The sequence below is a fragment of the Salminus brasiliensis genome, chromosome 6 (genome assembly GCF_030463535.1).
Source record: "Salminus brasiliensis chromosome 6, fSalBra1.hap2, whole genome shotgun sequence".
Lineage (NCBI taxonomy): Eukaryota > Metazoa > Chordata > Actinopteri > Characiformes > Bryconidae > Salminus > Salminus brasiliensis.
In genome coordinates, this window is record NC_132883.1 from 16,759,240 (window position 1) to 16,781,148 (window position 21,909).

Sequence of the window (21,909 nt, forward strand, 5' to 3'; positions counted from 1 at the left end):
ATATGCCCCTTTTCATTACTTAGAGCACACCAGCTGTATTGTAACTACAACCAATTTCCTTGCAGTCTATAAAACTGTCAATCAGAATCATAGAGGGAGAGGGGGAACGCAGGAACGGCCTGCTGCTGCTGCTGGGGGGGATGGTGGGGCAAGGAGGCTGGGTTTGTGGCCAGATGTCAGCCAGTGGAAAGCCCGAGCGAGATAATGCCTTTGGACCTCGCTTGCAATCTTCATCTCATGCAAATGCACTGGACCTTATGTTTTGTTGTTTTCTTTCCTACCCGAGACTATGGTGTGTTTGCAATTTGTCCGCTCAGGCCCTGAAAGAGCGGTCGCGCAGTGCTGCTCGGCCACACGACACACACACGAGACTCAGCCACAGGACGCTGCTGTAGGTCTTTCAGATCTGTTTATTTAGAAAAAAGAGACAAATAAGTTATAATATTTTTTATTTGTTAGATTTCTATCAGTGTTTGAACATTATTATTATTATTATTATTATCATCATCATTTAGAGAGCTAGTACATTTGCTTTCCTTTATTCTACTTTCATGGCTAGCTTTTCACAAAACCCGAAACACAGTCTCTCTCCAGAGTTCACTCACTCTCTTCTATGGTAACACTGTAAAAGGGGACTTTAGTCTGAGAACAAGTTAGCGATGAAAGTGTGCACCTTAATGACTTAATGTCTCTGTTATGTTCTCACAAAAAAAAACAAAAAACAAAAAAAATGGTAGCATTACATATAAACTCTTTAAAAATATACTTCTGTCAAATACCTTGACGCCTACTATGTACACTACAAAAATAAATTTTCATATAAATAAATTATATGGCATACATTTATCTTTGTAACTGAAAACGACACACATCCACGCTGACTGAGGGAAAAACAAACGGCGGACTGTAAAACCACCACGTATTATTTTCCTTTTAGAATCCTCTAAGAGCTGTGATGAATCTGTAATGTAAATGTTATATACTCTTTTTTTTTACTATTTAACATTAGTAAGCACTTTATACACATTAGAATCCATTAATGTAAAAACACAAACAAACAGAACTGTAATAGTGTGTGTGTGTGTTTTTTTAGACAGACATAAAAATCCCTGCATTGTTAACAACTGGCATTATGACCATTATTGAACAACAACAACAAAAAACATCTTATAATACAAAAATATAAATATTGCAAAAAAAAAAAAGTAAAAAAATAATAGAATATAAAAATGAATAACAATAGTTGCCAGCCATGTTTCTCTCCTGTTTCTGCCAATGTGACATTTTAGGAGAATACCAAATAAAAACACACAGACAGACAGACAGACGGACAGACAGACAGACAGCTCTCACACGCAGATGACCGAAGGACGCAAAGCTCAGAAAAGGAAAGTGAACCAGGAAACAGAAAGACGGGGATCCAACGTCTGACAGGAAGTCAAACTGAGGAGGGGGTTGGGTTGGGGGAATGGCAGAACGTGACCCCCCCCCCCCCCACACACACACACATACACACTTGAAGGCACACGCAAATAGGCCTACTTACAGGCATACACACACACACACACAGACTCAGAGTGAAGTGGAGGCTCCGCGCCCCCTGACCCTACAAGCACTCGCATGCACCATTTGGCAGTCGTGGGGAGGGGGCTTCCAATTAGTGTCGTGGCGTTGTGTTGTGGACTTTTATGAGGTGAGGTCAGAGGAGAGAACTGCTCGTGCTAAATTGGGGCCAGTGGTCGCCGCCTGCACACTGAGGAGCTCGACGGACCGTTTGAGACAAAAGACGCGGATCCTCTCCGGCCATTTAGTGGTGAGCCCTGCGAGCTGCTCCTCGACGTTAGCTTATTAAGACGTGAGGGAAGACGTCGGCTGCGCTGTCGAGAGGTTCAGCTGGATTAGCTCAATAAAACCCACAACGGTTAGCTTGGAAAAGAAGAGCGAAAGAATCTAAATAATGCCATTCTGGTGTGGAAGATAAAGAGAAAAAAAAAATTATAATAATAATAATAAAAAACAGAGGCTAGTCGGTTTCAGTTCATAGTAAACCCTAATAACTGACAACACAGTACCTGTGCCAGTCGCCAGAGCGCATAGGCTACTGGACCTGTGCTACAACGGAAATACGGTTATTTACCCAGTAATCCGCTTCCGAGTGTCGCGAGCAGACGAGGGGTCGACACTAAATGGCCGAGGTTTTTTTTTTGTTCATTTTTTTTGTTTTTTAAACAGTAAAACAACTCGAATCGAGCCAGAAGAACAAAGAAAAGGTTGTAATTGAGAGCAAGAACAGCAGAGCCACACGCAAACGCTCCCTACACTTTCTTCATTTCTACATTTCCACGCATAGCGTGCTTCAACGTTAAACAGTATTCTTTTCCTTTTCAACTACCACAGGTTTGTGATAAGCAAATTCATCTGAATAAAGCATACATTCTACTTCGATACACACACACACACACACACACACACCTACACAAACATGCAGCGCTTGTCTGTTTACACTTTCCACACAGCGAGGCGTGGAAAGACCTGACTTCGGATGATGAGGTCTGACGATAAGAGCATAGTAGGTACATAGTGTAAGACTTCTACAGCTTAAAACAGCTAATTAATTCTATTAAAAATAACACGCACTAATATAGTAAAAGTATGTTCTTTATATAAATCTCCTATAGGAAATAGGGATGCACAATGATATCGGAGGCCCTGTTTACACCTGGTCACTTCATGCGCCTTGAGCGACAAGATTGTATCTGGATCAGGCCAAGTCGCGTGACAATGCAAAAGTGTGAACACGCCAGAGATGGCATTTAAACCAGATCCAAATCCGATCACCCAAACCACTTCAGGAGGTGGTCCGAGACGCGTTCGGGCCGCATCACGGCAGTGTCTTTTTAAACCCCTCGCAGTATAACCGAAACAGCAGTAAGAACTGCTCATGTTCAGTCAAAACACAGCGATCAGACTTCAGTCTGGTAAATGGATGTGGCTAAAATCTGAGCTGGATACAATCCAGATCCTAGTCACGAGAAGTGACCAGGTGTAAACGGGGTCAGAGTCATCCCTGCTGAAATAATCCAGCTCAATACCTGCTGGTTTCTGATGGTCTACGCTGGGCTTTGATAAATGAGATGGTGAAAGAAGCCTTAGCTCTTTGAAAGCACATGATTTCATTTGGGTTCAAAAGATTAAACTGGTCAGCTACCAGCATGATTAACTAAACCGAGCTGGTCGACCAGTTTAGTTAGATCTGACCTGCGTTTTACTGCAGCCGTGATCAAGCTTGTCATGCTGGTCATACTGGTGGACCAGCGTAGTCATGCTGGTTAGCTAGCGTTCAAACAAACAAACAAACAAAAAAAAAAAGTCTTTGCTGGTCAACCATCTTAACCAGCTTAACCAACCTGACGTTGATGGCTGGGTTTTTTTTCAGCAGGGATATCGGCAGATCATTGCTTAAAAAAAAAAAAAAAAGTTGGTACTGGACCAACGTTTATACGTGAGGATGTATTTGTTGCGCTAAAATGCTGGTTTTATACCTTTTACTAAAGTTGTAGCCCAACAGAAACATTAGATTTCTCTTTAATGCTAATCCAGATAGATGTCGTTCCATTTTCTACATCTTGTAAATGTCTATGTATCTGCAGTGGCAGATACTTTTATTACAAAATCTGCCCACAGTTCCTGTATTTGTGCATCCCTAATAGAAAAGCACAGGTGTTTTGCTCCGGTAGGCTATTGACAAAAAAATGTAGGAGCTGCAGAAAACGCATAAAGGATCCAAATGGAAATGGTCTAGAATAGCATGAAGCACGATCTTTTGATGAAGGACGAGACCCGTGTTGTGTCCTTCAGTCTACCTTCAGCCTCAATGGATTTGACATAAGTCCCTTGGGCCTGGAGTGCACCAACATGTTTGCACAGGGCACACATACGCATGCACACAAACACACACACACGCTCATGCATGCGCTATACATCCATCCACTCACTTTCTCACACAGGCACACCTCTCAAAATAATTGCATAGAATTATACAAGTACATTACAACACCTTAAGCAGCAACATCTGTATGCTGATAAGTATGTCTAAGATGAAGCTTCCTCATGGCACAGATACACAGATGATGGGTGGACAGTAATCATAAAATCGTACACATGGATACCGCCCAGTCTGGCGACCCCCAGACCGGTCCAATTATAGCTACTCTGGTTTGTATTTACATGTGTGTACACGTTCCTTGTTTTTTCTTTTAAATACTTATAGAAATATCTAAGACAGACATACATTAGGGCTATACAGTAACAGAGTCAAGCACCACGGAGGCGCTGCTGGTCCAAGTGCCCCCCTCCCCCCACTGCCCTGCAGCACCATGTCTCTTCCACACTAGCAGACGGATGTCCCATCTTTGGCCATTTGTGCTTCAACATTCAACCACTGCGGAGAAGAAGAGTAAAAGCAGAGTTAGCGCTGTTTTATCACAACCACAACAGCACCTGATTAGAGACAGAGGCTAACACTGCCATTACAGAATCTACTGATGACAGGGATGAAAGTGTCTAGTCTGTGAGCACATTTGTGAGCTTTTCAGATGATGCTTAAAGGAAAGGTTTGGTGAAAAATGTAATTAGCTTGATTTGTCACTGAATACAGTCAATCAGCCAAGGCAAGTTTGATATCTGAAGTGGGCGTATTTAGTTTACAATCTATTTTAAGGGTCTCAATACAGTTGGCACTGATTTAGTACCAGTTATAGATATTTTGTAAATGCTGGATCAGATATTGGATCAAATATTGGAGGAAAGGAAGTTTAATTAAAAATTCACTCAATTAAAAATACTGGCCGAGAGTCAAGATTTCAGTACATGCATTTATACTGTTGTATAAGATCTGAATGTAGAAAAAAACGAAAGTGTGGTTGGAGAAGTGCAAATAGCCCACCTCAGCTGGAAGGTCTTGCGTGGCAGTCACTGGGAGGGTGGAACTCTAGGTCCTGCAGCTCCATGCCCTCCAGCTTGGAGTCTGCGTCGTGGCAGCTCTCATCAAAGGGCACGTGCGGGTCGGGGAAGTGGGTGTCGGGGTAGACTTCTTCTGAAGTGCGATAGCTGTCGTTGGAGGGGTAGCAGGGGTAGGCGGGGCTCTGAGCGGCCACCCCTGAATGAACGGCCACAGTCACTGAGGCTGAGGCCGTCACCGTAGTGATGGGTTGGCAGTAGGTGGGGCCTGCAGCAGGGTGGGTGGGATGAGGGTAAGGGTTGTGGGAGCGAGGCCGACGCCCCGCTGAACGTTCTCTGGGGCCGAAGTGGCCACCCGCCTCATTGGCGCTTTCAAAAGCGTCCGTGCGCAGCCTCTGAGGTGGAGGGGGGTGTCCACTTCCCGCCTCCCTCTTAGGGTCCCTGTTGCCGTGTCGGCGGGAAGACTGAGGTCCTACATCCTGAGAACGAGAAGGATGACCAGAGCGATAATGCTGCTGCTGATGCTGCTGCTGCTGCTGCTGATGCTGCTGCTGATGCTGCTGATGCTGCTGATGCTGCCGCTGATGCTGCCTGGAGTCGGTCGGCCCAGTCTGTGGAAGAAGTTACATATCTTAACCCCATGGAACCATACGACTATTAGATAGTGCCAGTGCCAGTAGGTTCATGTTTATCTGCTATACTCAAGTTCTATTGGCAATACGTCTCTACGGGGACTGTGTGCGCGCATTTGCACATTTGTAACAGCAATGGGTGCAAAAGTAACTAAATGCATTCATTAGAAGGAGTGTCCACAAACATTTGGACATACAGTGTATTAGATTGGGATACATTCTTTTATTTTTACACTGTAAAAATGTTCACTTACTGAATAAGAGGGCAAAGTGGACGGCTCTGCATGACGACCTCCTTGTCTTGGTCCGGTGGAGATCCGGACCTCTTCAGGCCGGGCGGCCCTCCCCCTGCTGGCCTGGAGGTCGTATTGTTGGAGTTCTTGGCTGATACCGGAGAATGTGGAGTTTGAGCTGTACTCCGAGTCGGAGGAATCTGAGCCTGTCCCGGGGGTAGTGGTGTGGCTTGGCCGCATGGTGAAGTGCACCACTGGTGGAAAAGGTTCTGGAGTTGGAGTGGGCAGTCTGCTACGCCCATCCACCGGAGACACCTTTAATACACAAGGAAAAATGTTTTTGTTTGTTTTTATTCCATTTTATGGATTTCAACTTCTAACCACATGCTTATTATTACATTATTAATGTATAAGTTTATTTTGCATTATGTATATAAGGCCTCTTTCAGGACTTTTCCAACTAATGGCTAGTATTAACAAAACAACATGGAGAACGTCTGTGATTATGACTTGGATTTTCCTCAAGATCGCTCCAGCAGATATGAAAAGGCTAAATGGCTGCTTTAGGGGTAGGGGGCATGAGTTGATTTGGGATGGGGCCGGAGTTTTTGAGACAGGGCTGAGCTCTGTTTACTGAGGATGTCTCTGTCTGCTAGCTCTGCATAGCTGTGTCTGTGGTATGCGGTGGTGCCATAGAGGATGACTCAACAGGAGCAATCCTCTTACCTCGGGATAAGGGCCGAAGTGGGACAATAAGACTGGGAGCAGCACCAGGCCGTTGAGGACCCCCAACACGGTCAGGATGGCCAATACAGCAAAGAAGTATCTGCCGAAAACAAACAAGAACTGTTAGATATGAATGAAAAGGAAGTTATCAAGAGATGAAACTGAATGCATATCTACATAACACACACCTGAGCACCTGCACCACCCCACCACACAAACAGACACACACACATACAAGAAGAATTCATTAAGTTTGAAAACTAGTTTTACCTTGTGCCAGACAAAGTCTCCAAAGAAGGCTAGTCTTTTTAAGAGAGCAGCACAGAAAAGCTGGAGACATAATTAGTTGGTTAATTCAAAGGCATGGAAAAAAGGGGGGAAGGAAAGAGGGAGAGTTTTCTTTTCCTTTTTTTTCCGAGGGGTGAGCGGAGTACAAGCAAACACAGGCTAAAGCAAAGCGGGAAGGAATGTGGAGTAGGGGGCTTGGGAGAGAGGAGAGGAGAGATGAATCACAAAGGGACAGGGGCCTCTCTCCCTTGCTCTTAAAAAAAAAAAAAAAAAAAAAAAAAAAAAAAAAAAAAAGAGAAAGAGAGAGAACTAGAGAGAGAGAGGGAGAGAAAGACAGGAAGAAAGAATGAACGAAAGAAAGCAAGAAAGCAGAGGCAAACAAATGAAGTGAAGGGTATAGAATTTAAACAATTTAGTCTAGGAGGAAGAGAGGAGGGAAAACTACAGGCCCCTCTCGCCTGGCCTCAAGCTCATTCTCCCTCACTCTCCTCTCTCTCTCTAAGCCCCTGTGAAATTTTCCTGCCTTTCACAATCCCTTGGTCTAATTAAATCTCTAGAGTATCAGGTAAGACCAAGACCCCCCAATCTCCTTGACAAATCCACCCCCCCTCCTCCTCCTTCATTACGGCTAGCCTTCCCTCCCTTTTCGCTAGGCCAGAAATGCATCTGTGCAAATTGCAGCAGCTCAAATTGCGGCTGCCATCTTTTACCTCATTAAAGAAATGCAGGGACCCACAAGAGGCTTTTTTTTTAAAGAATCTGCCCAATTTGAGGAGAGGGGGGCCCTATTTCCCTCCCTCTCTCCTTTGCCATCTCGAGCTTGAACGTGCATAGGTGAAGGAATGGATGCCACCAGGCCAGAAACATCAGTGGGGTTCGTTGAAAGAATGAATGCGTGTTTAGAACATATTTTCGCCTGCGTGAGTGTGTGTGTGTGATATATATATATATGTGTGCAATCTCCTGGCAGCTGGTATGCAGCACAGCTGGGCCTCAGACTAAACTCACAGACACATTTTCTAACTGATGCTGCTCTGCGCCGTTGGCCTCCAGCGGCAGCAGCGTTTTACTAGCAGGCCCTCACACTCCAAACAACGTCCAGCCGCAGCCACACAAGACGGGCTCTGGGGGTGCACCCATCTGTGAGATGACTTTATTCTTGACCCTGCTGGAGACTTTGCAGGCCTTTGCGACTGCTCCAAGAGCAGAGACACCATGCTGTTTACCCAAAGAACTAGTGTTGGGGAAGCAAGTCTAGAAGAGTAATCCATTACAAGTGACTACTGACTCTCTCAACCTGTGACAGGAATTACTTTACTTACTGCTTATATTTAGTTAAGTAATCTCACTATTCATTATTTACTTCTACTCTGCTCTTTACAACCCACACCAATCTGTACCAACCAGAAACAACAAGGGGGGAAAAAAGCATAGTCTCTTTAGCACCCTTTTATGATGACTAGCTGCGCTCACACCGCACTGGTCATAAGCTGCAGGCAGTGCATGTATAAGAAAGACATATATACACACTAGTCCACCATGTGCAGTTAATATTGTTAAGCTGTATGTGGACAAGATTAGTTTTACATGGGGAGGTGGGTTACTGTAGTTTTTCCCTGATACTTCTAAAATCTAAAATAAAATAAGTCTAAAAACTTCTAAAACAAGAAATGATAATGAAAATACAAGATAAGGTAGATGTACTCAAGTACTGTTAAAAGTAGGTGTACAGTAGGTGTTATTCATTCATTTCCACATCTGGGATTACAGTTGGCCATAGTAGGGGGAACCTGCTAATGGACATGCTCCATATCTTCAGTCCCTTGAACATTATTATTTATTCAACCTAACTAAACATCACCATGTACTAAGATTCCAGGACCAGTGTCTATGCTACAGGCCAATCTGCCCAATTTGAGGATTACGGCAAGTTCACTAAGCATTATGAAAAAAGATCAAAACGACAGACGTGTCGGAAAAAGCCTTCAGGTCTGAAAAATAGAAGCTTTCTTTAAGGCGGTCAGAAGGTCAGTGGCTCCTGAGTGAACGTGAGGCTCGAGGAGTGATTTACTTCAGAGTGTGATTTTTCCATAGATGAGTGCTATTCCCACAGAGGGATTCCAACGACAAAGGCCTTTTATGTTGCTTACTGCAAACGTTCTCTTCGACGAAACGTGGAGCAGAGCATCCCTGGGCTGCGGGCTTCGGCCGGCGCTCGAGAGCCGCGTCTCCCCAGAGAAAAACCAGCGAGCGCATACCTCTCTCTGAGCTACACGTCCCAAACTGTTTGCACTCAAAACATTCGCAGCCCTGACAGGGGGAAAGTCAGGGAAACATTTATTTCTGCAAGGCTAGAAAAATACAGCCCTGGCTTTTTTCCCCCTTTGTTTTTTTCCTTATCGGTGAGTGTGTATGTGTGTGTGGGGAGGGGTGAGGGGGATGGTGTTGTTTGGTGAAAAAACAGTGCTTGTGTTCCAGTGGGAGCTCGTGAGAGTGACTGAGCCCCAGTGTGGTCTGTGAGGAGAGGTGGATGGTGTGTGTGTGTGCGCGAATGTGTGGAGAAAGGGGGGGGGGGTTATTGGGGAGCTACTTGCTCTGAACTTGTGTGCACGCCTTCATTCACTGGCACGCTACTTCAGATCCAGAGTGATTTGAGAGTAGAAAGCTGGAGTAGCTGTCCATGCCTTTCTAAATGGAGTAAGCTTCTGTGGCAGTCACCTCTACTGCAGTATCTGTGCTAAGCAGAAATGGGTGGACTGATAATGAAGCAGTGATACTGATCTGTACGGGTCTATAATTTAGAGTTGTTTTCAGATGCAGATTTTGACAACCATATTCACTGGATGTAGCTGAAGAAGTCATTTCACTTGGACTTGCTGCAATGCAAAGGAGATCCACATGCAGAATTTGGTGTCATAGTTCACCAAAGCTGAACTCAGTACAAAGATTTTGCGCCTACAGCCAATAAGGCGCCTGCTCTGGCTGCGATGACCTCTAAAGGGGCTTCCCAGCTCTAAATACCCAAAAAAGAGGAAATGCTAATGTTTGCCGTGTCTTAGAACAACCGTCACTGGGCTCTGAATAAACTAACAAACGAGGGAGAATGAGAGTGTGCATAAACATACTATTAACTATTATTTGTCTGTGATTTGTTACTGTTTATTGTAGGCAAGTTAGCCTACTATATTATCTGAATAATTCTGCTCACTTTTGGATTTTATTGTTTGCTGGAATAATAGGTTTACTTCTTTGCTACTGGCATTAGCCTTGTAGATCCTGTGTGAAACTAAAAATGTTGAGCAATTTACAACCTTGGCTCATAAACTAAATTTCAATCTCATTAGAGGATTGGGTAGGGTAGTGGGTAGGGTAACAGCCAAACACCAAAACTCCTAATGTAAAATTTTCCAACCAGGTGTAACTGTGTATATATACACACATTTTTCTGTGGAACACACGCCCCTCACCAAACAGTTGTTTTAAGGTTAACCGGTGATTTGTTGATGTACAGGAAATTCACTGTTCCAATTGCCAGACTGATTTGCTATAACTCACAAGCTTATCAAGAACCCCAGAGTGGACCGCTCTTTGCTTAATGTCCATGCGTTTGTTTTCTGTTGAATGATAGATCATCAATCCATGTTTGTAAACGTTTGTCTCAGCAGAACAATGACAAAGGAAGGGAGTTGTTATTGTATGGAAAAAATAAAAGAGTGGAGGAGCAGTGAAGGAAAAGGCACATGCACAAACAAATGCTGACAGATGGTGGGGGATTGATGGTTTACAGATAAGCTAGGAATGATGAAAAAACACTTCGCTTCATTCAACTAATATTACTTTAACCCTTAGAAGTTATAGTTATTCATAAACACATTGTGTGTTGATATTTTCATTATTTATCATTATTTTAGCACTGAAACAAGCAGAGAAATGCAAATGGTCTGCAGTATTTTACCATGTTTTTGCCATTGAAACAAATGGAAAGTTGGAAACGTAGACATGAACCGAATACTGAATGTAGATAAACTGACTGTAGATGCTGTAAAAATATTATAGAATTAAGTAACTGTATTTAATCAGTATAGTATAATGACAGTAATCAATTTCACTTCTAAGGGTTATTTACTTTAAGGCTTGAGGGAAACTCCAGTAACTCCAGGTAAATCATCAAGGAGTGATCGAGTGGGAGTGAGAGTTGGTAATATGGTAATATGTTCAGGGAAGATCCAGGCTGGGTGTGCTTACCTTACTATGAAGTCAAACTCTGAGCCAGCCAGCATCAGCACTCCCAGCAGAGTTGAAAAGGCTCCATCCAGCACAGGGGCGAACATGTGCTCCAGGGCCAGCACTGCCCTTTTGTTTCTGTCCCCTATGGCAGTGAGAAAGGCCTGCAAAGAACATCTGACTGTCAGGACATATTTAGACCCACACCAGCAACTGAATCTGAATAGCAACTGAATTGCAACTGAAATCAGTCATAGATAGGAGGAACTCACAAGAGCCACATGGACAGTGAACTCCACGCCAATGCCCACGGAGGCGATGAGAATGACAACAGGCACGGCGCTCAGCTTGATGCCGATCAGCCCCATCATACCAAACAGCTCCACAGTCATCAGGGACAGCACCAGCACCTGGCAAAGCCAAATCAACACAAAACTCGTAACTTCATTCATGTTGAACAAATGATTTTATCACTAAGGTGCCCATGTGGGCTATGCACCATGAAATACTTTTCTCACTTATAGCTTCTGGAAACTAGGCAGGAAACTAAACATACCGAATACCGGAGGGAATATATTTTACTATGATTAGAATTTAATAAGCAGTTATTGCTATGTGGGGGCTCCTAAGTGGTGAAGCTGTGTAAGCATTTGTCAGGAGACTATAAGTGTGATCCCTGACAATGCTACAGAATCCAAGACTTCATAACTAGCTCTCTGGGTGGGACCCCCTCAATCACCCATCACTCACCACGACGGTAGCTAATGTGAGAGTCTGTTAGCTGATGTAAAAGAACTGGCAGTTAGCGTTCTAATGTAATGTCCAATGACATTGCGTTAACAGCAGTTAGAAAAAATCAAAACAATGTTTGTGTGGCTATTTACAGCCTCTCAGCAAATTCTTATATTAATTACTTAGGCCGTCTTTCACAGTGCAGGCCATAATGACAGATTTCAGTTTTGGCATAAAACAAAGTCAACCTTTCTTGGCAGTGAAGACCACCACTTTCAACGCTTTGAAGCAAGCAGAGAATGAGGTGAGCTTTTTGGAATGCTGGAAAACATCTCAACCTTAAAAAGTGGGCTGGCTCTCTACGTACATACGGTTCCGTGTGGAGCAACAATTGTACTTAGAAAGAGGAGAGTAGTCGCCATAATCAGCTGATGAGGCTCGGGTTACTAGGGGGCCCTGCTGCCTTTGATGAAGAAGGGGGGGGGTGGTTCTGGAGTGGATAGGGGAGAGAGAGCAAGAGACAGAGTGGGCCGGAAGCAGGGGACATATGGGCAGGGTGCTGGGGGGCCACTGGTGGCCCGGGACAAAAGCGAGACAGTAAAAGTGGAAGTCGTGCAGTAACTTTCTCTTTCATCTGTCCCGTAAAACGAGAGGATGAAGCAGCTATCCTGTCGCGCACGGCTAGCGGAGTTAGATGGCTAAAACACAAGCTGCAATAAAACACATGGTGGCGAGCAAGGAGCGAAAGAGAAGAGTGTGGGAAAGAAAGGTATGCTTCCATACACACATACACACGTACAGATACATGAACACACGGTGGAGAATGAGAACCTAGCACACTGTCTATTTTATACATACAGTGTTGTGGTTGCTGTGGTAACCTCTCAGTTCCCCCCCTCATTTATTTTAGAGAAATGTCCCAAAAAGCTCTGCATAGACTAAACAAACTGGCCCTGACAGTATAAGATAAACACAGAGCAGGGCTGTAAAAACACAGGTTCTGTTGGACTGGGTCTTATTCCCCTCCCCGCTTTGCCTTATAAAATGCACTTTAATTACTCCCAAACTTCCATCCATGGCATTCCCTCGTGGGAGAACAACGGGAAAATAGATACTTTTGGTGTATTTCCATAAAACAATAGGCCATAAACATCTAGGCTCGGTGTCTTCCTAAAACGTTACCAGAAGCTGCTCACTAAAGGGCCTAAATACAGGACGATATACTGTTTACACTGCTGGAGAAAATCAGGAAAGGTCAAGTAAAGGTGAAGAAAGATACTAGGGTATGTGAAAGCAATGTAAATGAGGGTTCAGATGGGTTCTCATCACAGTAAAGCATTTCTAAAAACATGCCTAAGCCCCTCCTCCTTCCAATCTATCGTCCTAATAATGCTCTACCTTCCGTGTTCATGAAGAAGTTTTTGCACCCAATCACCACTCCATCTCCTCTTTGTAATTTCTCTCAGGCCTAGCTTAACTCATCAGAGAAGGTCAGGCCTTCTAGCTCAAATTAAAAGCTTCCTGAACTCCACTCAGAGTGTCCTTCCTCTTACAATCTCCACTCACAGTATTTATGCTGATGGCACGCACCTGAACTAGCAAAATTGTAATTTTGATGTGGTCAGTTTGTAGACTAATAGCAGTTTTAGGGGCTCAGTATAAAATGGGTCGCTTTAAGAGGGAGCTGTGAGTTCCAGGAGTTCATTTAACGCATCTGATTCAACACATAAGCTAATTAGTGCAGCCCTGCAACTTAAATACAGGTGTGAAGTCCAGTTTGACAACCGTGGTTTAGTGCATCTTTGGATTCTGACTGCGGGAAATAAGCCATTGCCTAAAACGCCACATAAACAAAGTCCAACCACGGCTAGCCGAATTGCTAGCAAAGTAAAGAGTACTTAACTGTACTTTTTTAAAAACAGTTAAGATATAAAGATATAAAGGATTAAAGCAGCATGATACTCACAATAATCCCTGCAGTCCAGGGGTTGAGCAGGAAGATGGCACACACCAGGAAGGTGCTGGCTAGCACTACACTGATGAAGAGCAGCAGCCAGTGGCGCAGGCCCACGTACTGCTCCCAGAAGAGGAATGGGTAGCCGTTGGGGTAGCTGGGCAGACCCTGGCGGCTGTAGTTGCTGCAGATGGAGCGCACGCTCTCAATGGCCTCCACAAACTGCGGCGTCTCACGCAGGCCGTTGAGGTAGAAGGGAAACTGTGCATATTCGATGGGCTCTGCGGCGGGAACTGCGGGGCAAAGTAATAATAAATGATGTTAGTGCTCATATGCTTGTAACCACCTGGTACTTCTCACTTTTTGTACTGCTTTGGTTCAGTGGTGCCATTTGTTCTTACAATGAAGTGAACTTTCTGGTGATCACATTATTAGGTGACACTTTTTAGATTAGTTTTAATGTAGACTGTATGGACAAAAGTATTGGGACACCTGCTCATTAGATTTTTCTTTCAAAATAAATGGTATTAGCCTGCTTTTTGTAACTGTCTCAACTGCTCAGGAAAGGCTTTATACTACATTTTGGAGCATTGATGTGAGGATTTGATTGCATTCAGCGACAAGAGCATCAAGATGTGAGGTCAGGATGTTGGATGATCACCATCCCACCTCGTCTCCAACTCGCCCCAAAAGTATTAAATAGAGCACAGTCATTCCAGAGAACACAGTTCCACTGTGTTCAGCCATAACATCAGCACCACCTGCGTAATACGGAGTATGTCCCCTTGTGCCATCACTGTGGTGTCCTGTGGTATCTGGCACGTTAGCAGCAGAACCTTGGGGTGGGGCCCTAGCTTTAGGCGCACATTACACTTTTTTGCCAGCTCACAGGTGGTTCCTTTCTTGAACCACTTTTGGTAGGTACTGAACACTGCATACCAGGAAAAACCTCACAAGACCTGCCTGATGTTTTGCAGCCATCTAGAAATCCTAACAATTTGGCCCTTGTTAAAATGGATCAGATTCATATGCCTGCCCATTTTCACGTTTTTTTAACACATCCCCTTCTAGAGCTGACTGTTCACTTGCTGCCCACCCCTTGTCAGATGCCACTGTAGATGAAGATCATCAATGTTTTTCACTTCACCTGCCAGTGGTGCTAATCGTATAGCTTATCTGTATTTATGTACAATGACAAACCTGAACTGAATTAGCCTAATGACATCAGTCAGTATAATAAATTATTTTACAGATGTTGAGTAAAAAAAAAGTAAAGTTAGTAATTGCTATTCTATTTTTGAGATGAATAACTTAATTTTTTGAATGTGGTACAAAGGCTTTTTAGTTGTGCAAGCTACATTTTTACAGTATACCAAAATGAAGTGTTGCCCCATCGTCAGTGCTAAACTCTGACACTATATCTAATAGATCAAGTTTACTTTAACTGTAAATTTATTTTTTTGAAATATTAACAATATGCATCAGTATACCAATCAAATATCAGCATTTTTACAGCATTGCAGGAGAAATTGCATCCTACCTTCCTGCTTCAACCCCCACTTATAAGGGTTTACAGAATGGCCCAAAGGAGGGGCAGTGTTCTCTTAGCTGGGGGGGTTGTTGCAACATGTGGGCACTTTGGATTGGCTGACTAGTCCAACCAATGCTTGTGTAAAGATAATAATCTGGTCAAGATAAAAGCACAGTATCTCTGCATAGAACTCAAGAGCGAAAATCCTGGGGGATTCTCCCCTCTATATCGCTTCTTCTCTACTCAGTTGCACTCTGATCTTTCCTTTTATACACTCTTTTAGTTTCGTATATATGTGTTATTCAGTAGTAGTAGTAGTAGTAGTATTTGCCTTTTTTAATCTGCATCATAGCTTCATCACTTTATTTACTATTTACTACCTTAAACCATCATGACGTTTAGCTTACAGCTTTGCATTCTTTATTATTAGAAGCATAATTCTAGGCTAACTCTTTATAATGTTCTTTGCATGTATATGTTTGAAGTTGTTCAGACATTACTTATATCATTTAATCTTTATGAAGTCAGCCTGAGTCAATAAATACATTCACACATTTAACCTTCACTGGTCTCGGGACCGTCTTTGGGCTGGGTTCCCCAAGTAGTAGTATACAGGGAAAAAAAAACATACAAAACAAAAAAATACCCTGCAGCGTGCTAATGTATCATGTTCTAGTACTGTATAGGCCATCGGAGACGTCATCCTTTGGCCAAAGTGAGGCGAGCTTTACTTTCCCTTCAGCTACCTCAACTGTCAATAAGCAGCACAAAAATCTGTATTTTCGGGAGGGGGGTGGGGACAGCTTTTAACACACTGATTTCCTCCCGGCCTTGGAGAGAAAAGGGGGGCAAATTAGCGGCTATCAAATCTCTACATGCAGCTGACTGTCAGCTCTGACAGTGATCTGCTGTAATTACGCTGTCAAAAATCAACCCCCCCCACTACTCCTCAGAACACACACTCATACATCCTGTCTATCACACTGAGCCCTGCAAACCACATCTTAAGCGTGCCCAACAATGACTGTGCGTTTACATGCGCTCTCTCTCTCTCTCTCTCTCTATCTTTTCGCATGATAAACAATTATTCTTTGATTCACAGCCAGGGTTAAGACCCCTCCTACGTGTCTGAAAACACTGAAGTGGATTCGTCCTGACACTTAGGCCTATCACCTGTCTCTGAAGCTTCTCTCCACAGCACAGCTTTCATCAGCTTCCCCACCCATGACTCATCACCGCTACTGCCGGACTTGGATAAGTGGCGGTCTTAAAACCACAAATAAAATCGCAAGAATGTGACCCAGAATAACTACCTCTTGTGGAGGTGTGCGTATGTGTGTGCGTGTCTGTCTTGGGAGTAGGTTAGTGTGTGTTCCGCACACAGGGTCATGCAGGACCACTCACTAAAACACGGTTTTGCCCCATTATAATCTCCACTATAAATTTCCATTAAGACGGGAGTTGGACGGCAGCCAGCCGTGCTGCAGGGGCTCCGACATGGAGAAGCCGTCTCGGCTTGTTATCCAATCATGTACTCCTGAGCACCCCCTGTGCATGGCCCACCCGCTACACACATCTCCGCTCTACCACACTAACGCTGCTGCATAGCTCCCACTTCTAGCTTGTCCTCAAGAGCAACACTCTTGAAGATAAAGCTAGGAAAAAAGGGGGAACTTCACTTTAAACTTCAGGTTAAAAACTCTTAACAACTTCACATTTAGGGCAATTCATCAAAAGCATCATGTCACACAGGTAGGAGCCCATTGTCTCTTATTTGTGCAGAGTGGTCTGCTTGCCCAGCAAGTAACCGAATCCTAGTCTGCCCCACGCTCTGGAAGGCTCAATGCTGTTATAAGAGCTGTAGTACTAATCAACATCCTATTCCCAATGTGTTTGTAAATACCATCTGATGGGCATAACATTTTAAATCCTTTGGAGGCTCAATTCTTGTCAGCCAGCGACGATACATACAGTTTTGCAGGGAAAGAAAAACTACTGAAAAGCAAAATATAAATGCAACTTCATGAATTATGCATATAGTTACACCAACTAGCAAAACTGAACACAAGGTAAAACACCAGTTTTTTTCAATGCAGTGGAGATGAACTGTAATTGCAAGTGCAGATAGGACAGTATCATAATGTGTACTGACTGGTGAGCCTGTTGATGGGGATGGAGTCGGTTCGGTCGTGGATCCACTCTGGAGGATGGGGCCGGATGTTGGCCTGGGAGGCAGCGTAGGCCACTGGGTCGTTACTGACCCAGGCGGTCAGGTAGATGTAGAAGACGTTTGGGTTGATGAGCCCGTCTGCATCCACAAGCCTGTGTTTGGTGAGCTGTGGAGAAACAGAGAGGCAAGATATCAGTAACTATACAGCATAAAAAAAACTTAGCTGTATGAGGTCACGTCACACTTTATAATGTATAATGCTAGAATTACGTAGTTCTATTGAGTTTGTATCACCTAAGATGATTGTCAAAGTTTAGGTAGATTAATAATAATAATAATAATAATAATAATAATAATAATAAGTGTAAAAAATATCTTTACAACTGTGATGTATTAAACTTTATGTAGTGAATAATTTCACATTGTTGAGCTTTATGGATTATTAATACTGAATTTGGGTAATGGAGTTGTATTAAAATAGCAAATCAAGGGGGGCAATTCAGCTGTTTTAACTTGAACAGCTAGTGATTTGTATACACTACAGCTGTATAGCTCTTTTCATGAAACCAACTCTCCGCAAAACTATGCATAGAAGTACTGATATACTGAACTGTGCACTAATGAAAAGTGGGGTAAAAACAAACGATTCAGTGTGCTTCATTTTATATAGGTTAAGAATGCCCACCAGCAAAGCACTAATCTCTAGCCCCCCGCCCCCCCCCCTCGCAGGGGGCCTCAGTCAGCCACCTCCTGAGAAGGTAAAACCATTACGGTATGATGCTCTGTGCCATGCTTACTTTTCAGGACAATAAATCCACAGTCTGCATGTGTGTGTACAGTGGGGGGGTGGGGGAGGAGAAAGAAAGAGAGAGAGAGAGAGAGAGAGAGAGAGAGAGAAATTTGCTCGAGTTAGCGTAACAATAAAAAAATTGGCTGGAGTCCCTGGGCGCGCCTGTGTGCAGTTAACCTCGCTGTTAACACAGGAGGAAATGCCACCCAGCAAATGGAGGAGAGCTATAAAAATAACACAACATCTGTACAAATGTTGCTAACACTTGCTTCTCCTGACCCCTATGGATACCTAGAATGCCCGGCGCCACAGACGGCTCCTGCCTGGAGGATGGAAAAGGGGGCTCTTGATAGCTATAAGGAAATGAACTAAAATGGAAAAAAAGCTAAATTTAAAAAAAAAAAAGAAAAAAAAAAGATTTGGCCTGAATGGAAAAAATAATGAAATATCACACATCTAAAATTTTTTCAGGCACGATTTGGGGATTTTTGGGATTTAAATTAAACACGAACCATAACAACAGGACAAAAATGCGTAAAAAACAATTCATTAAAAACTGAAAAAACAAATTGAATTATCCATAATTTACTGTTACGATGAATGGAAGTAAAATAAAGCCACACACATGCTAGCTAAAAGAGCACACACACACACACACACACTCTCCCTGTCCATTCAAAGAGGACATGGCAGCAGTTCCGAGAGAAGCGATGAGGAGAGATGGGGGGAGAAGGAGGGGAAAAAAAAAGAAAAGTGAACTTGGATTCCAAAGATCTGGATTGAATTAAGCAGCAGGATACGCAACAACTGTATGTCTTCAAGCTGTCACGGGAAGCCCACAGTGCGAGGCCGGCGGCCTTCTGGCCGGCTGCCGCCCCTCTTCCCTCACAGGCACAGGAAATGACATCACGGGGCCGCACACCAACATAGGCCGGCCTTCTCCTTTTCTTTCTTTTTTTTGTTTCTCCCTCCCCCTTCTCTTCTACTTCTCTGGCCAATGCTCAGTACAAAGATTACACTCCAAAACGAGGGAAAAAAAACAAAAAAGTGCAGAGAAGTCAACAACACACACAGATGGGGGGGTTAGGGGGAGTGTGGCTTGGTGTAAGTGTGTCTGCTCAACCACCCCCCCACCAGACCCCACCCCCCTACACACTACCCTACCCCATCACCCCCCTTTGGACCCTGCGGCACATCAGGCTCTCCGGACGTCTCCTATTTACATTCCCCTCTCGCCTGCTATTTCATGCTGAGCAGTGACTGGAGGTATTATAAATGTGTTAACCTGTCGTATTTAATGCCTGGGAGTGTGTGTCTGTGTATGTGGGAAGGGAACGGAAGGGAAGGGTCAGATGAAGCAGGGATGCCCTACGCTGCCTCTTATAGGTTGGACTGCGCCGAGCGAAAGGGAGAGAATGGTTTAAATGAAGGGCTAATTGCATTTTCAGAGGCGGGTTGTGGCCCCATTGAGAGCTTTAAATTCCTGTGCTCGGTAAAGCAATCAGCGAAAACGAGTAAGGGGGGGGGGGGGGGTACTGAAGGAGAGAGTGAAATGAAGAACAAGGGAAAGAGAGACATGCATTCATAAGCCAGGTGTGACTCTCATTCACCATCACAAACTCCAGGAGTACGGATTCTATAATGCACACAGCTCAAGCCGAGCCACCGGTACGGACGGCCCTAAATCACGTGGTTCCACTGCTCGAGACCGGACATCTAAACACGACCCAAACATCCAGAACACAAGACACACAGTCCATGTGTCCACATGCAGCTTAGGGGATGTAAATAACCTGATCGATTCAACCGAGCCCAGTTTAAAGCTTATAGGATTTCTGTGGCGCAGTCTTGCGCGTGAAATATGCTCAGGGTAGCGGTATGCTCTTGCGTTCCTCTAGAGTTCCTCTCCGCGCACAGCCACATGCTGCACCATAAAGACAGATATATAGGAGTTTTATTTTCTCTCTAAAGCTCAGTGGGGAGAGGTGCTTTCATGTTGTCAGCGCTCCTTGTGGAAAGTAATGCTCCAGTTAAAGAGACACGGATGAATGGGGTTTCTGTCCGAGGAGCCGTCGCAAAGTTCCACCGCGTTTCAGAAAGCGTGCTGCATGGGCCGGGGGTGGCTGGGTGAGGCGGTTCCCTCGTTTCTCTAGAAGCTGAACCTTTAGGGGAAGAGGGAAGTAGACAGGGTTCGGATTGGTCAACTGCTTACCAGGTTGAGGTTGATGGGCTTCTCTCTGCGGCCCGTCTGTACCAGGAGCTTGTAGGCCAGGACTCCGTCATCGGAGCCGTTCTTGTAGTTTGCCTGTGTGATCCTGCCCAACTCCCAGTCCTTATCAAATGCCTCCTGCAGTCCTGCACACACACACACATTGAAAAAAAAGGTTAAGAACAGAAAAGTCTACAATAACAAAATACAATAAAAGAATACAATAACAAAAAAACATTTACACCTTTAAAAAACTAGTAGGTAACTGGTAAAAATGCAAGAATAAGCATTTAAATTAAATAGGTTAATATGGGTAAAGCCCATAGAAGTAAAAAAAAATTGACTGACTGACATATATATTCACCCTATACACTTTTACACTGTTATACCTTAAAGATGTTTTATTGATTGTTTATTAAAAATCAGCACCCATGTCATTGTAAATGCAATGTATTATACATTTTATGGAGCTCATATGTGGTGTTATACTTCAAATACATACGTCTCTTGTACTGTGACTGACTGTTTTACAAGCTGCCTACCTGTGTTTTACAGTTTTCGATCATTCCCCTTTATTACTAGTGTGTTTAGCTTGTGGCTAAAATGTTAAATTTACTATAAAGCTATAACTACTTTGACTATAAAGCAAAGCTTTTGTTTCAAATTGTGCACTTCTATAATGCTGAATGGCCTAATTAACTATATAACAAACGGTCACATATCAACCTGTACATATCTATCTACCTACCTATATTTTTGTTAAATACACCATATTTGCACTTCTGGTAGATGGATGATCACCACCCCACCTCATCCCAAAAGTACTAGATGGAGCACCATCATTCCAGAGAACACAGTTCCACTGCTCCACAGCTCAGTGCTGGAGGCTTTATACCCCTTTAGTCCATGCCTGGCAATAGGTTCCTGGTTATCTGCTGCAGAGAGTCCTATTCCATTGGCAATACTTCTCTACACGGACTAGACAAGCTGTGTGTGTGCGCGCACGTGTGCATTTGCACAACTGTGTCAGCAAAGGCTGCATATTAAAGTAGCTGAATGCATTCATTAGAAGGAGTGTCGCCACACATTTGGACTATACTGTATAGTGTATGCCATGTCCACTATTGCACTGTCCACTATTGCACTGTGCATGCCCTTGAACTGCTTGCGTTAGTATGTCTGCAGTTTCCTATCCTGCCCTTTTCATACTCTTGAACAGTGCGCCTTAGATAGGACTGATTTAAAATTAATCGAATCAAGCTGAACCCAAAACGTCTTTGTAGGTGTCCCTGAATCCCCTGTTTGTTGGAGCTGGAAGAGAAATAAAGCAGGCAGGGTGTGCTGGGAGTTAGCCGACACTGTGGAACTGCCCAGAGACTGCCCAGATTCTCTGAACTCCTCTTGTTCCTCCAGCGAGGCTTTGGAGGGCTTGCTCTGGTCCATTCATGCAGATCTCGTTCT

At 43.9% G+C, this 21,909-nt stretch overlaps 1 protein-coding gene across 3 annotated transcripts in view; it reads right to left on the reverse strand.

Annotated features, from left to right (window-relative positions):
• Positions 1-404: 404 nt before the first annotated feature.
• Positions 405-21,909, reverse strand: part of ptch1 (patched 1) — a 62,566-nt gene continuing 41,061 nt past the window's right edge. Inside the window, exons 16-24 of one of the 3 annotated variants that reach the window (XM_072681853.1) lie at positions 20,452-20,594; positions 17,432-17,615; positions 13,761-14,041; positions 11,335-11,472; positions 11,084-11,226; positions 6,551-6,650; positions 5,846-6,139; positions 4,946-5,570; positions 405-4,441 (exon numbers count right to left, since the gene is read on the reverse strand). In XM_072681853.1, coding sequence (XP_072537954.1) covers positions 4,947-5,570; positions 5,846-6,139; positions 6,551-6,650; positions 11,084-11,226; positions 11,335-11,472; positions 13,761-14,041; positions 17,432-17,615; positions 20,452-20,594 — 1,907 coding nt within the window. In that variant the 3' untranslated portion in view covers positions 405-4,441; position 4,946. Of the gene's footprint in view, positions 4,442-4,945; positions 5,571-5,845; positions 6,140-6,550; positions 6,881-11,083; positions 11,227-11,334; positions 11,473-13,760; positions 14,042-17,431; positions 17,616-20,451; positions 20,595-21,909 lie in introns of those variants that run through there. The other 2 variants (XM_072681855.1, XM_072681854.1) reach the window with 2 other exon arrangements.